This window comes from Rana temporaria, chromosome 12, assembly GCF_905171775.1.
Source record: "Rana temporaria chromosome 12, aRanTem1.1, whole genome shotgun sequence".
Classification (NCBI taxonomy): Eukaryota; Metazoa; Chordata; class Amphibia; order Anura; family Ranidae; genus Rana; species Rana temporaria.
Window position 1 is genome coordinate 24083012 of NC_053500.1, and position 15626 is coordinate 24098637.

Consider the following 15626-nt stretch of genomic DNA (forward strand, 5'->3'; position numbering starts at 1 on the left):
TCAGGAGATACGCAGTCGTATCTTCTTTCTGAATCCGGCCCAGTGTCTTTAACAATATAGACATATCACTGGTCTGTTTTTTATACATCAGAAGCAGTACCGCCGGCAACCACTGGGTGGCGCATGGATACACACAGTTGTACAGAACTGTGAGAAAGATAAATACATCAGAAGCAGCACCGCCGCCAACCACTGGGTGGCGCATGGATACACACTAGAGTTGTATTGAACTGTGAGAGAAGCCCAGGCTGCTGACGTCTGTTCCGATATCGGCGGCATTTGCGTTTCACGCTGGTTACGTGGAATGGCAGTGACGCATAAGAATCGCGGGTCATCCCGCGGGGAGATCGCAGGCGGGGAGAATCGAGACCGCGATTAATCGTGCAGCTCTACTTTATATGTTCATCAGACAGCCTAGAAAACAACTATTCTTGAGTCTACCACTTGGTCCCTTTTCAGATACAGTTCTGTAGCACCCCACGTTCAATATTAAGAGACAATCACTGTACAACACAGCCTTCATCTATTAGTAGGTACTGCCAAGGAGGACTGAACGCAAACCAAAGCAACGAAGCTCTGTAACTACACAACCTTGACAATTGCAATGCCCAACAGGTTCCTGAACTGGATGGCCTACCCTATCGGGAGAAAAAAAAAAAACACGATGGGCTTTGTGCAAATCCGAGCAGGCGCAAGATGGGCTGGACAACTCAGGAACGCTGGCACATGGGTTTCATTAATCATGAGCAGCAAGAAAGATTATTTTATTTATATATGTATATATGTATATATTTAAGAAAGTGAATCACCCCCCCCCCTCCAACCCCCCCTCCCAAACCCAACTACTGAACACTGGCGATGCCATGGCACCACCTAGAGAGATAAATTCATGAGAGATTGACATTTTTCTTAAAAGAGGTAAACCAGAAACACTTATCCGGAACTTTAAAAGTGTTTTTTTCTTTAAAATGACATTTTACAGTACGACGTTTTTTTTTTTTTTGAAGAATTAGTCGTGACAATACAGAATTGATCATGGTCTTTCTAATGAATTGTTCTGTACAACTGATCGGACCCTAGAAGCGGGGAAAAAAAAAAATTAAGCGGGAACGAACGTAAAAAGGCAGGACCTGTGAAGTGTGGTACGGTTTTTGTTTTTCTCTCGTTATGAATAAATTTAATTTTCTTGCTAAACCATCAACAGTATGATTTTTTTTTTTTTACATTTTTGTGTTTTGTTTTTCTCCTCTCGTTAAAGCATGCTCCGTCTACAAGACCACTTTCCCTAAAATGACACCGATGATAAAGAACACGACGATTATAGCGAGTATCCGGTTATTTAGGCCTTCCTCTTTTACAAGGCTAGAGGATGTAGACCCGAGGTTACTGGAGATCGGGCTCTTTCTCATCCTTGGACCTTCTTCCTCCTGAGAACAGAAAAGAGCAGGGTTATTGTACCACCTAGTGGTCAAAGATGAGAATCACAATCTAGAACAGTGCACCAAAACTTTTCTGTGTTAGAAAGAATAGAGATTGGTTAAAGCGGGAGTTCACCCGAATTTTTTTTTTTAACATTAAATTGATGCTCATTTTGTCAAGGGGAATCGGGTAGTTTTTTTTTAAATCGAAGCAGTACTTACCGTTTTAGAGAGCGATCTTCTCCGCCGCTTCCGGGTATGGTCTTCGGGACTGGGCGTTCCTATTTGATTGACAGTCTTCCGACAGTCGCATAGATCGCGTCACGAGTAGCCGAACGTCGGTGCAGCTCTATACGGCGCCTACGCTCCGACAATCGGCTACTTTCGGAAAATCGTGGACGCGATAGATGCGACCGTCAGAAGCCTGTCAATCAAGTAGGAACGCCCAGTCCCGCAGCCCATACCCGGAAGCGGCGGAGAAGATGCATCTCTAAAACGGCAAGTACTGCTTCGATTGTAAAAAAAAAAAAAAAAACGATTCCCCTTGACAAAACGAGCCTCAATCTAATATTAAAAAAAAAGGTTTTTGGGTGAACCTCCACTTTAACCACTTGCCAACCAGGCCGAATCTGACATTTCTCTCCTACATGTAAAAATCATAATTTTTTTGCTAGAAAATTACATAGAACCCCCAAACATTATATATGTTTTTTTTAGAAGAGACCCCAGACCAGGGGTCTTCAAACTATGGCCCTCCAGTTGTTCAGGGACTACAATTCCCATCATGCCTAGTCATGTGTGTGAATGTCAGAGTTTTACAATGCCTCATGGGATGTGTAATTCCGCAACAGCTTGAGGGCCGTAGTTTGAAGATCCCTGCCCTAGAAAATACAAGGGCTGTCATTGCAACTTTTTATGTTGCATGGTATTTGCGCATCAATTGTTCAAACGCATTTTTTGGGTGAAAAAAAAAAACAGTTTCAGGCTTTTTTTTTTAAATAATAATAATAATAAAAAAAAAAAACAGTAAAGTTAGCCCAATTTTTTTACATACCGTGAAAGATGAAGTTGCGCCGAGTAAATAGATAACCAACAAGGCACGCTTAAAAATTGCATTCGCCCGTGCAATGGTGCCAAACTTCAGTACTTAAAAATCCCAATAGGCGACACTTTACATTTTTTTTTACTGGTTACATGGTTTGAGTTACAGAGGAGGTCTAGGGCTTGAATTATTTCTCTCGCTCTAACGTTCGCGGCGACACCTCACATGTGTGGTTTGAACACCGTTTTCATATGTGGGCGGGACTTCTGCGTGCAAGCACACGTGGACAGGGGCACTTCAAAAAATTTGATTTTTTTTGTTAATTTTACTTACATTTTTTGATCACTTTTATTCCTATTACAAGGAATGTAAACATCCCTTGTAATAGGAATATGACATGACAGGTACTCTTTACAGTGAGATCTGAGGTCAATAAGACCCCACATCTCACCTCTAGACTGGGAAGCCTGAAATAAAAAAAACGATCTCCGCTTCCCAGCCGAGGCGGCACCTTTTTTGGAATGCAGAGGCCGGGCGTGATGTCATAACATCGTGCCCGGCCTCAGACGATCATAGAGACTCCGGCCACCATCTGGTCTGCCGGAAATCTCTATGGTGGACATCCGGGGACAGCGGATCAGTTCTCCGACTCACCGATCGCAGAGGTGAGTCGGTAGAAGCACCGGACGGCAACAGGAGGGGGCGTCCCCTTTCGCCGCCTGTAAGAACGATCAAGTGGCTGACCAGCTGCTATGATCGTTCTTATGGTGTAGAAAATCGCTGATATCTGAATGAGGTCTGTATCTTCAGGCATCATTCAGATATACCGCCACAAAGCCCAGAAGGTCTTTAGACGTCCAGCTGTCGGCAAGTGGATAAAAAACGGGGTTACTTACCGGTAACATCCCTTTTCCTGGAGTCTTTCAGGACAGGTACTGTAGAGAGACACAGGCTCCTCCCCTCACAGGAAACACCGCCTTCCAATTAAGAATTTAAGCCTCATCCTCCCTCAGCTCCTCAGTTTTTTCCAGAGTACCTCCGGCCAGCTGGGGAGACACAAGAACACGTCATAAAAGTATAAAATTACATCTTACCTGACGGCCTCGTCTGATGAGTTTCCATAATATCCCCTACAACAAAAGAGGGTGGGTACCAGTGCTGTCCTGAAAGACTCCAGGAAAAGGGATGTTACCGGTAAGTAACCCCGTTTTTCCCTGTTCGTCTTTCAGGACAGGTACTGTAGAGAGGATAAGCGAGCACCTTACCCTAGGGTGGGACAACTGCTTGCAGTACTTTGCGTCCAAAAGCCTGGTCTTTGGTTGAAAGTAGGTCCAGTCTGTAATGTTTTACAAACGTTGAGAAACTAGACCATGTTGCAGCCTTGCAGATCTGCTCCGGGGAAGCACCAGCACACTCTGCTTGGGAAGTTGCTACTGCCCTGGTGGAATGAGCCTTGATACCCTGTGGAGGCTCTACTCCCCTAGAAGAATAGGCTAGAACGATGGCTGCCCTTAACCACCTGGCTATCGTGCGTCTAGAAGCCCTAGACCCTTTCTTGGACCCAGAAAACAAAACAAATAGTGAATCAGCTTTCCTGAACTGACTTGTGTAATCCAAGTATTGTAGGACACACCTCCTAACATCTAGGTTGTGAAACTTGTGTTCCTGTTCCCTCACAGGATTTGAACAAAAAGAAGGCAATGTTATTTCTTGACTTCTGTGAAACTTAGAAGCTACCTTTGGTAGAAAAGCCGGATCTGTCTTAAAAATGATGCGATCCGGAAAAACTTGAAAAAAGGGGACCCTAATAGATAGGGCCTCGAGTTCGCTCACTCTCCTGGCAGTAGTGATCGCTACTAAAAACACTGTTTTGAGAGTGATCACTTTTAAACTACATTTGTCTAAAGGCTCAAATGGTTCTACTGTAAAGGCTTGAAGAACCAATGAGAGATCCCAAACTGGGAAGTTGGAGGTTTTAACAGGTCTCCGTCTACTCAAAGCCTTAAAAAATCTAGAGACCCAAGGGTCAAATGCTAGTTGTTTTTCAAAAAATACACTTAGCGCTGACACCTGACCCTTCAGCGTGCTAGTTGCCAACCCTTTATCAGCTCCAGCTTGAAGAAATTCTAAAACAGCCACAGAGCTGTTGACACTGAATGAGCTTTCTGCACACCAGATGTTAAACCGTTTCCACACTTTTTGGTAAATGGCTTGCGTCTCCTTCTTTCTACAGCTTAGGAGTGTTTCAACCAAGCGTTCTGAAAACCCTTTGCCCCTCAGCAGCTCTTCCTCAGAAGCCAGGCTGCCAGGTTCCATCTCTCTACCTGCGGGCAGCAGATTGGACCCTGCAAAAGGAGATCCTCCCGAATTGGTAGAATCCAAGGAGATTCTATCGATAGATTTTTTAGGATAGAGAACCATGGTCTCCTGGGCCAATGAGGTGCGATGAGAATGAGTGTTGTGTTCTCCCCCTGCAGTTTCCTCAGGACTGCTGGTATTAGAACCGGAGGGGGGAAAGCATAACACCTGGAGAACTTCCAGGTTTGGGCCAGAGCGTCCACCGCCAGAGCTCCATCCCATCTGTTTAGGGAAAAAAAGAGCCGAGTTTTGGCATTTTCTCTTGAGGCGAATAAATCCACCTCCGGAAGACCCCATCTTTGAGTGATCGCTCTGAAAACTTCCTGATTCAGAACCCAATCGCCCTCCCTCAGTTTCTTCCTGCTGAGGAAGTCTGCGACCTGATTTAATTCTCCCTTCAGATGTATGGCTGAGAGGGACAAGACATTGGCCTCCGCCCATATGAGAATAGATTTTGTCAGATCCCATAAGGACTTGCTCCTGGTGCCCCCCTGCTTGTTGACATAAGCTACTGCCGAGGAGTTGTCTGTCCTGATTCGAACATGCTGTCCCTGCAGCTCCTTCTGAAAGGCTTTGAGGGCTAACTCTATCGCTTTTAGTTCTCTCCAATTCGAAGATTTTTGCGAGTCCTCTTTTGCCCAGCGACCCTGTGTCAGAAGGGAGTCCAGGTGTGCTCCCCAACCGGAGCCACTGGCATCTGTTGTCACTGTTCTGGAAATCGGGGAGATCCAATCCAGGCCCTGTAAAAGGTTCGCCCCCTTCCTCCACCACCAAAGGGACCTCTTGATGTGAACCGGTATGGATATCAGGGAATCCAAGGATTCCGGTTTGTGGTCCCAAATGTTCAGTATGAACAGTTGTAGAGGTCGGAAATGCAGACCCGCCCACTGCACTGCAGGAAGACAAGATGTTAATAACCCCAGAGCTGACATGACTTTCCTTATCGGAAGCTGGCAACTGCTCTGAAGAAGTGATATTACGTTGTCCACCTTCTGAACTTTTTCTATTGGGAGAAAAGTCATCTGTCTGGTTGAGTCCAATACATATCCCAGAAAAGTGACTCTTTGGGAGGGTGTCAGGCTGGATTTTTCCAGATTGAGTAACCAACCTAGGTTCTCCAGAATCCCCTTTGCAACCTGGAGGTCCTGGGACAACCGTGTCGGAGAGTCTGCAAAGAATAGCAGATCGTCCAGGTAAGCTATCACCAGGATGCCCTTGAGACGTAGAAAGGCTAGTACCTCCACCATCACTTTGGTGAATATGCGGGGGGAAGAGGAGAGCCCGAAGGGGAGTGCTTTGAATTGCAGGTGAAACATCCCCTCTCTGGACCTCACGGCCAGTCTGAGAAATCTCTGATGGCATTCCGCTATTGGGATGTGTAGGTAGGCATCCTTTAAATCTATGGATGCCATGAAGCAGTTCGGAAGGAGGAGTGTCCTCACGGAATAGATGGAATCCATCCGAAACCGTTTGTACGTGACCGAGGTGTTTAGAGGTTTTAAATTCAGTATAAGCCTGAATTTCCCTGAAGGCTTGCGGACCACAAATATGTGGGAGTAGAAGCCCTTTCCTATCTCCTCCGATGGAACCCGAACTACCACCTCCTGATCCTCCAACTCCTGAAGAGAGGAGATCAGAGCCACAGATTTCTCTTTGCATTGGGGCAAATTGGTGACTAAGAGTCTGGATGGGGGGGGACTTGAGAACTCTAGTCTGTACCCTCTCCTTATGATCCCCAGCACAAATTGGTTGCTGGTGATCGTCTCCCATTGTGGGAGAAAGGCCCCCAACCTTCCTCCCACCTTGACTCCGTCATTGAGGTTTTTGGGGCTGTTCAGGAGCACGAAAAAGTGCCCCGGCACGGCCTTTCCCTTTTGGTCCCCAAAACTTTTTCTTTCCCTCAGGTTTGGGGACTTCCACCTTCTTTTGGGTCCAGAATTTTTTCTTTGTCTGTCCCCCAAATTTTTTCTTTAAGGGGAAAGCCTTCTTCTTGTCGGCTGTACGATCTAAGACAGCCTCCAAGCCTGGCCCAAATAATAAGTCTCCTGTAAGGGGGATCCCGCACAATTTAACCTTTGAGGCGCTATCCCCCTGCCATGTCTTGAGCCAGAGAGCTCTTCTTGCAGAATTAGATAGAGCTGCAGATCTGGCAGACATGCGGATTGACTCTGCTGAGGCGTCCGCTACATACCGTACGCCACTCAGTAAAGTTGGAAAAGAGGAAAGTATAGTCTCTTTTGGCGTTCCGGCCTCAATATGTGCCTTAATTTGTAAGAGCCAATGCTCTAAATTACGGGCCACCACTGTTGCTGCCATAGCTGGCTTAAGGTTCCCCTGGGAAGCATCCCAGGACTTTTTTAATAGCGAATCCATCCGCCTGTCCATGGGGTCTGAAAGGACCCCCATGTCCTCAAACGCCAAGTCCGTATGTCGGGATACCTGCGAAAAGGCGGCATCTAGTTTGGGGGATTTGTTCCACACTGAAGCCTCCTCTTCAGAAAAAGGAAACCTCCTCTTCAAAGAGTTTGAGAAGAAAGGTTTCCTCTCTGGGTCCTGCCATTCTTTTTTGATGGCATTGACCAGTACTTCATGGACTGGAAAAACCCTTTTCTTTTGTTCTCCCAAACCACTGTACATCTGGTCATGGAGTGACAGTGTCTTTTTCTCCTCAACTATCCCTAAAGTAGCGTGGATAGTTTCCAATAACTCTTCCACCTCTTCAAGGGAAAGCTTGTAGCGAGAGACCTTTGAGGACCCTGCCTCTGTCTTCTCACTATCTGACTCCTCTTGGGAGCTAGAAGCGGCACTGTCTTGCTCCTCCTCAGCATCCTCTCTGATATCCGCAGGTTTCTCTCTACTCCCAGAGGGAAGAACCTCAGGATTCGGTGGAATTACCTGTTGCGCTACAGAAGGGCTGCTTTGGGGCAATTGAAAATTAGCAAAAATATCTTTAAACGATTGAAAGGTGCCAGAAAGCTCTTTCATAGAAGCTGCTAATTCAGATGCCTGCTCTGCCTCCCTTTCTTTAACCAGCCCCTCAATACATCTCCTGCAAAGTGCTTTGTTCCAACTCTCACTAAGTGAAGATCTGCAGGAAGGGCATTTCTTCCTGCTGTGGGCTGATTTTTCTGTGGATTTCTGAAAAACACAGAAGAAAGTGGTAGATTAAAAGAGAGACCAGCGCATAACACAGGTAACCACCAGGAGTGTTCTAGGACCAACCACCACCAGGGTTCCAGACACACTACACTAACAAACTCCCCGACCACCAGGAGAAGAAAACAAAAAAATCACCAGTGAAGCTGTACAACATGATAAGGGAACACCACCCCAGGGTTCTCCTTACCTTAGAGTGGCTGGTGCTGTCGTCATCCGGAGGTGCACGGGAAGCCTCTGCTTCCGACATCTCGCTGAGGAATGTGGTCGCGACTGCCTGCCAAAACGCCGACCCTACGGCTGAGAAGAGAGAGGCCGCACCAGCCCAGCGTCAGGCCTTTTCACACTGCAGCGTCCGGGACCAGTGACGCGTATCCGGCGGAAGTGCCCGCCCCCCCCGGAACTGACGTCACTCGTCATCCGGTCCGGCCCAGCTCCTGGCCGACTGTGAAATCTCACAGGGAGCGTGCACCCCGCCTGCAGCGCCACCCCTGTGCATTGAGTGAATAGGCCTCCGCGGCTGAATCCACCCCAGGAATGTCCGCGGGACGCTACACGGCGATGTCCTGGGTAAGTGACTTCCCCAGTCAACCAGGACGCCATGCGTTTAAAAAATAGCCCTGAGCCCAGGGAGAACAGGTCCCCCCTCTCAGGAAAACTGGCCTCAGCTTCCCCAGCTGTCTGGCCCTTGGCCCCCAGCGGTGTCTCCCCTCCGGAGGAAACACCATAAACTGAGGAGCTGAGGGAGGATGAGGCTTAAATTCTTAATTGGAAGGCGGTGTTTCCTGTGAGGGGAGGAGCCTGTGTCTCTCTACAGTACCTGTCCTGAAAGACGAACAGGGAAAACCTATTTTTTTAAAGTGGAAGTTAACTCTCCTTGTGTTTTCAGGCAAGGAAGCTGTCATCTTGGCCTCTGTTTGATCTTCAACTGCCATGATGCTGCACATGTGATCAGTTATGACACCAGCCATTGGATGGTTTGACAATTCGGTTGGGAGCACAACCAATGGGACAGTTACATTTCTGGCACGTGTTGGGAATGTAACTGTTTTTTGACCACTTGACCTCCGAAATATGTACCCTTCTTCAGGACCAGGCCATTTTTTGGCGATGCGGCACTGAGTTACTTTAGCCACTTATGAACTGGAAGGATTTACCCCCTTGACCACTCAACGACCCCTTCACGCCGATATACGTCGGCAGAATGGTACGGCTGGGCACATCAACGTATAGGTACGTTGTCCTTTAAGCCCAACCGTGGGGGTCGCAGGCGGGCGCTCCTGCGACCCGGTCCGAAGCTGCGGGACTCGCGGACCCGATCGCCGCTGGAGTCCCGCTATCGGTCCCCGGAGCTTGAGAACGGGGAGAGCCGTGTATAAACACAGCTTTCCCGTTCTTCACTGTGGCGGCGCATCGATCGTGTGTTCCCTTTTACACAATCGATGACGTCACACCTACAGCCACACCCCCCTACAGTTGTAAACACACTTGAGGTCACACATAACCCCATCAGCGCCCCCTGTGGTTAACTCCCAAACTGCAATTATCATTTTCACAATAAACAATGCATTTTAAATGCATTTTTTGCTGTGAAAATGACAATGGTCCCAAAAATGTGTCAAAATTGTCCGAAGATGTTTATATCCCTTGTAATAGAAATAAATGCGACACAATTTTATTTTCAAAAGGACAGTGTAAAAAAAAAAAAAAAAAAATATATGAGTGTCCCATCTTGTGCGCACAAGCAAACTCATATGAAAACGGTGTTCAAACCACACATGAGATATCGCCGCAATCGTTAGAGTGAGAGCAATAATTCTAGCCCTAGACCTTCTCTGTAACTCTAAAAAAATTTAGAAATTTTAAACGTCACCTATGAAGACTTTTAAGGGTAAAAGTTTGTCACCATTCAATGAGCGGGCGCAATTTTGAAGCGTAACATGTTGGGTATCAATTAACTTGGCATAACATTATCTCTCACAAAAAAATAAAAAAAGGAGTTTAAACTTGTAAACACCGAGTCTAAAAAATTTCCCGGTCCTTAAGTGGTTAAAGGCTAAATTGACAGATTGAAAAGTGAAAAGCCTCTGTTTTTGGTTCTGAATGTTTTTTGTCAACTGCGCTTTTTCTACGAGTCATTGATGGCAGACAGGAGTTTTTTTTTACCAAAACTGGACTGAAAAATCTGGTGCAGTTCTGCATAGAAACCAATCAGCTTCCAGGTTTCATTGTCAAAGCTGATTGGCTACCATGCCCAGCTGCACCAGATTCCGAGTGCTCCAGTTTTAGTAAATCAACCCCAGCATGACATGCTCATATTCTGTCCTCTGTATAAATTAGAGGGGATATTTCTATAGCACCCCCTTAGCCACCCAAACCTCACGCTGAGCGATGGGGAACATCTTACCTTAAACGGTTTGGTCTCCTCCCGTAGCCTCTGGATTTCAGTCTGCAGTCTTTTGTTTTCGTCTAACACCTTCTTGTACTCGGAGTCGTCCAAAGTGGCGCTAAAGGATTTGAACATGGTAGTGGATTCTGTCTTTGTTACATTGCTAGATACAGACTTGTTTACTTCCCCTTCATGCTGAAAAACAAAACAAAGACAAAATGAACAGGCTGCATGGACTGAAAATTAAGTGGATCTCGAAGTATAACTTTTTTTTCTAGTTTGGAATAGAATGCCGACAATTGTTCCACTCACAATGGTCCAAGAGGGAATTTCCACTCACTTTTTGTCTTCTCCATGACCACTTAAAGTGATTGTAAATGCTTTTTTTTTTTTTATTATTAAAACAACAAACATGTTATACTTGCCTGCACTGTGCAATGGTATTGCACAGAGCAGCCCCGATCCTCCTCTTCTCGGTTCCCCCGGCTGACTGGCCCCATAGCAAGCTGCTTGCTCTAGGGGCACTTGTGTGCTCGTTCCTGAGCCCCGCACTGTGTGTCTATTGACACAGAGTGTGGCTCAGCCCTACTACCCCCCCTCTCTGTCTGTGATTAACAGCAGCAGAAACCAATGGCTCCCACTACTAGAGGGGGGGAGGAGCTGCATGAAAGGCCCCCCCCCCCCTTAACCACTTGCCGACCAGCCACCACAGTTATACTGCGGTAGGGCGGCTCCATTGCATGAATCACCGTACAGGTACAGCGTTTTGTGTTATAGATACAGCAGGGCGCATCCGATGTGCACGGCCTTGATGTCTGCCGGCCACCCAAGATCGCTTCACAGAGAGACAGAACGGGAATCTGACAATGTAAACAAAGAAGATCCTTGTTCTGTCAGGGGAGTACAGTGTGAACGTCTGTTCCTAGTGATCAGGAACAGCGATCACTCTCCTCCTCCAATCAGTAAACTCCCCCCCACAGTTATAAACACCTCCCAGGAAACACACCTAACCCCTTGATCGCCCCGCGTTAACACCTTCACTGCCATTTATACAGTAATCAGTGCATTTTTATAGCACCGATTGCTGTATAAATGTCACTGGTCCCAAAAAGGTTTCAAAAGTGTCCGATCTGTCCGCCGCAATGTCGCAGTCCCGTTAAAAATCGCTGATCACCGTCATTACTAGTAAAAAATAATTCCATAAATCTATCCCCCATTTTGTAGATGCTATAACCATTTTATGTGGGTACAACGTTGCACGACCAAGCAGATGTCAGTTAAAGCGACTCAGCGCCGTATCGCAAAAAATGGCCTGGTTAAGAGGGTAAATCCGTCCGGGCCTGAAGTGGTTAATGCAGAGTATACATTAAAAGGTACAAAACCTTCTGCCTTTAGAACCACTTTAAAAGTGGGTACCTTGCAGAGATCACAAGCTCCACCTTAATAGAAACTACTTTTAGCAACAGCTGTACAATCCATGAAGAGCTGCATCAGTAAACACACAAACTATTAGCCTGGGACACAAAAAAAAAACAGCAAGAGAAATTAAGTACTCACCGGTTTTTCATTCTCAGAGGGTAGCTCGAAGAGACACCGGAGTTTGGAGTCCATGAGGTCGTCCGGCTTTGCGTCTTTCCACTAAAAACATTAAAAATTACGATTTAGAAGCAACAAAACTATATTTTCAATATAATAAAGTTGTGTGATACCATTCAGGGCCTCCACACCCTCAGGTGCTACTGTTCTGCACTATGCATGCATACTTACTACAGCTTCCATATCGGTAATGTCTGATGGAGCAAAGATGGACTGCACCATAAACTTATGCTTGCTCTTCTCATTGGGGTCGTAGTCAAAAGGTTGGAGCATAACTGAAATAAAAGAAAAGAAAAATGCATCACTGTTTAGAGAAGAATGGATAAAAACAGACAGAAAGAACAGACAGGAGCTAAAAAGCTCAGGCTGGACTCCTCCTTGATCAGGAAGTCAGATTTACATGCAACAGCACTTTGTCTATATGTAAAGGCAGTATTGGGGCAGGCTAGGGTAGTATAAAGCAAGGCTAGGGTAGTATAGTATAGGGACAGGCTAGGGCAGGGTTTGACAAATTTGCTTGGAATCTAGGAGCCAGCTAAAAAAGTTAGGAGCCAGAAAACGCACCCCGTCCCGACGAGCTTGCGCGCAGAAGCGAACACATACGTGAGCAGCGCCCGCATATGTAAACGGTGTTCAAACCACACATGTGATGCATCGCCGCGATTGGTAGAGCGAGAGAAATAATTCTAGCCCTAGTCCTCCTCTGTAACTCAAAACCTGCAACCTGTAGATTTTTTTAAACGTCGCCTATGAAGATTTTAAAGGGTAAAAGTTTGTCGCCATTCCACAAGCGGACGCAATTTTGAAGCGTGGCATGTAGAGTATGAATTTACTCGGCGTAACATTAGCTTTCATAATATTAAAAAAAATGGGGATAACTTTACTGTTGTCTTATTTTTTTATTAAAAAAAAGTGTAATTGTTTCCCAAAAAAGTGCGCTTGTAAGACTGCTGTGCAAATACGGCGTGACAGAAAGTATTGCAATGATCGCCATTTTATTCTCTAGGGTGTTAGGATAAAAAATATATATAATGTTTGGGGGTTCTAATTAGAGGGAAGAAGATGGCAGTGAAAATAGTGAAAAATGACATTAGAATTGCTGTTTAACTTGTAATGCTTAACTTGTAACACCACCAGATGGCGCCAGCTCACACATCTGATGGTAATAACTTGTAATACCAACGGCCACCACCAGATGGCGCCAGCTCCAAGCCAAGTCGCCAGGATGCCATTTCTAGTCGCCATGGCGACCTGGCGCCCAGGATTTGTCGAGCCCTGGGCTAGGGTAGTATAGTATTGGGGCAGGCTAGGGTAGTATAGTGGCCGGCGAAGGGGGGGGGGGGGGGGGGCGTTTGTCATCATGACTGCTGGTAAAAAAAAATGTGGTCGTCAAATTGCTGGGTAAATATAAAAAGGAGAGGTGGCCATGGTTTAATTTGCTGCTCCTCTCAAAGTGCTGCCTGGGTCCAATGGACCCACTGGGACCCATAGTAGGGCCGGCCCTGAATACAGGCATTGAAACAAGAACTGTCTGTGCTTCACACCTGCATGAAACCTATGAAGACAAATCATTTGTCTAAACAACCAATCCTCCATTAGTGTGTACCCATATCAGTCGCTACAGATGGGAAACCTCCGATTCATGCTCAACACACATCCAACACATCCCATTGCCAGTGAGTTATGAAGACCAGAGGTCATCTAAAGTGAAGCAGTCAGTGACATTTTACACACAGTTACTTCCTCTAACAGTATAATTACCAAGCATGTCTCAGGGTTGCAGGAAGCTGCCGACTTGTTCACAAATTAGGCAAGAGTTCACTATCGTTTCTACCATAAATAAACCTTTGTTAAGCTTAAGCCTAGTACACACTATCATTTTTTTCCCCCGTTTAAACTAGCGGGCTGAATGAAAAAAAAACTGAAGAGCTCGGGAGGAGATCTGTACTAACTATGCAGTGTTAGTACAGCGATCTCCCCCGCTGAGCTATTGTGTTCTGACAGGGGACCCACCCTCCCCCCGCCAGAACACAACGGTCAGCGCCTTCAGCCATTGGTCAGCAGACCTTTTTCCGGTCATGCTCCTTCAACAGAAGCTGGACATTCGGTCGGCTTCTGTTGGACCGCCTGCCGTGCACACAGGCCGAACGTTGGCCGATTTCTACTGAACCAGCGGATGCAGCCTGACATACAGCCTGTCAGTGGCTACCATCGGCAAATCTTCAACACAATCTCTTTAAAGAATTCTGCTCTGATTAAAGATCAAGATATTGTTTTCAAATGAGGTGCTGAGGAAATTACAAAATACAATGGCTTTACCTGGGAAACAGAATGTAATGCTGTACTTTATGCATATGTACCCCACTGACACCTACCATTCATATTCTACTAAAGAAGTATTTTTTCTATTAGAGCAGTGATTCTCAATTGCTGAGTCAAGACCTTCCACTCTCACAGGCCTACAGCTAGCTATAGATCACTTAACCTCCCAAAGTTCCCCCCAAGCTACCATAGTAGCCTATGGGCCCCCTGAGAGCCCTGCTTCAGAGCATTCTGCCCTCTATAGTGCCCCCAGCCTCCCACAGTGACACCCTGCTTGCTTCAGAGCCTTGTGCCCTCTATAGTGCCCCAACCTTTCACAGTGGCACCCTGCCTGCTTCAGAGCCTCCTGCCCTCTATGGCGCCCCTAACCTTCCAAATAAACCTCATCCCCTAAAGAGCCACTAAGTCTGCTTCACTCCCCTAGTCCCACAACCTCCACCAGTGACACCAGACCATCCATGTTTTGATCACACTTTTACTTTCCCAATTAGACTGCTTCTCTGCCAGGAGCATCCTCGTGTGCTACCTGGAATTTCAGATTCAGTAGGCTTTAAAGGAGAGAAAGAGAGAACGAGAGAAAGAAAGAAATGAAAAGAAAGAGAAAGAAGGAAAGGAAAAGAAAAGAAAAGAAAGAGAAAGAGAGAAAAGAAGAAAGAAAGAAAGAAAGAAAGAAAGAAAGAAAGAAAGAAAGAAAGAAAGAAAGAAAGAAAGAAAGAAAGAAAGAAAGAAAAGAAAAGAAAAGAAAAGAAAAGAAAAGAAAAAGAAAAAAAAAAAAGAGAGAAGAAAAGAAAAAAGACAAGAAAAGAAAAAAAAGACAAGACAAGACAAGACAGAGAAAAGAAAGAGAAAGAAACGAAAAGAAAGAGAAAGAGAAAAGAAAGAGAAAGAGAAAAGAAAGAGAAAGAGAGAAAAGAAAGAGAAAGAGAGAAAAGAAAGAGAAAGATAGAAAAGAAAGAGAAAGATAGAAAAGAAAGAGAAAGAGAGAAAAGAAAGAGAAAGAGAGAAAAGAAAAGAAAAAGAAAAGAAAGAAAGAAAGAAAAGAAAAGAAACGAAAAGAAAGAAAGAAAGGAAAAGAAACGAAAAGAAAGAAAGAAAGGAAAAGAAACGAAAAGAAAGAAAGAAAGAAAGAAAGAAAAGAAAAGAAAAGAAGAGAAAGAGAAAGAAAAGAAGAAAGAAAGAGAAAGAAAAGAAAAGAAGAGAAAGAGAAAGAAAAGAAGAAAGAAAGAGAAAGAAAAGAAAGAGAAAGAGAGAAAATAAGAAAGAAAGAAAAGACAAGAAAAGAAAGAGAAAGAGAGAAAAGAAGAAAAGAAAGAAAAGACAAGAAAAGAAAAGAAAGAGAGAAAAG

At 45.4% G+C, this 15626-nt stretch overlaps 1 protein-coding gene across 1 annotated transcript in view; it reads right to left on the reverse strand.

Annotated features, from left to right (window-relative positions):
- Window positions 1-1138: 1138 nt before the first annotated feature.
- Window positions 1139-15626, reverse strand: part of VAPB (VAMP associated protein B and C) — a 44399-nt gene continuing 29911 nt past the window's right edge. The window contains exons 3-6 of the mRNA XM_040331608.1: window positions 12131-12234; window positions 11921-12001; window positions 10382-10558; window positions 1139-1427 (exon numbers count right to left, since the gene is read on the reverse strand). Of these exons, the coding sequence (XP_040187542.1) occupies window positions 1269-1427; window positions 10382-10558; window positions 11921-12001; window positions 12131-12234 (521 nt within the window). The 3' untranslated portion in view covers window positions 1139-1268. The remainder of the gene's footprint in view (window positions 1428-10381; window positions 10559-11920; window positions 12002-12130; window positions 12235-15626) is intronic.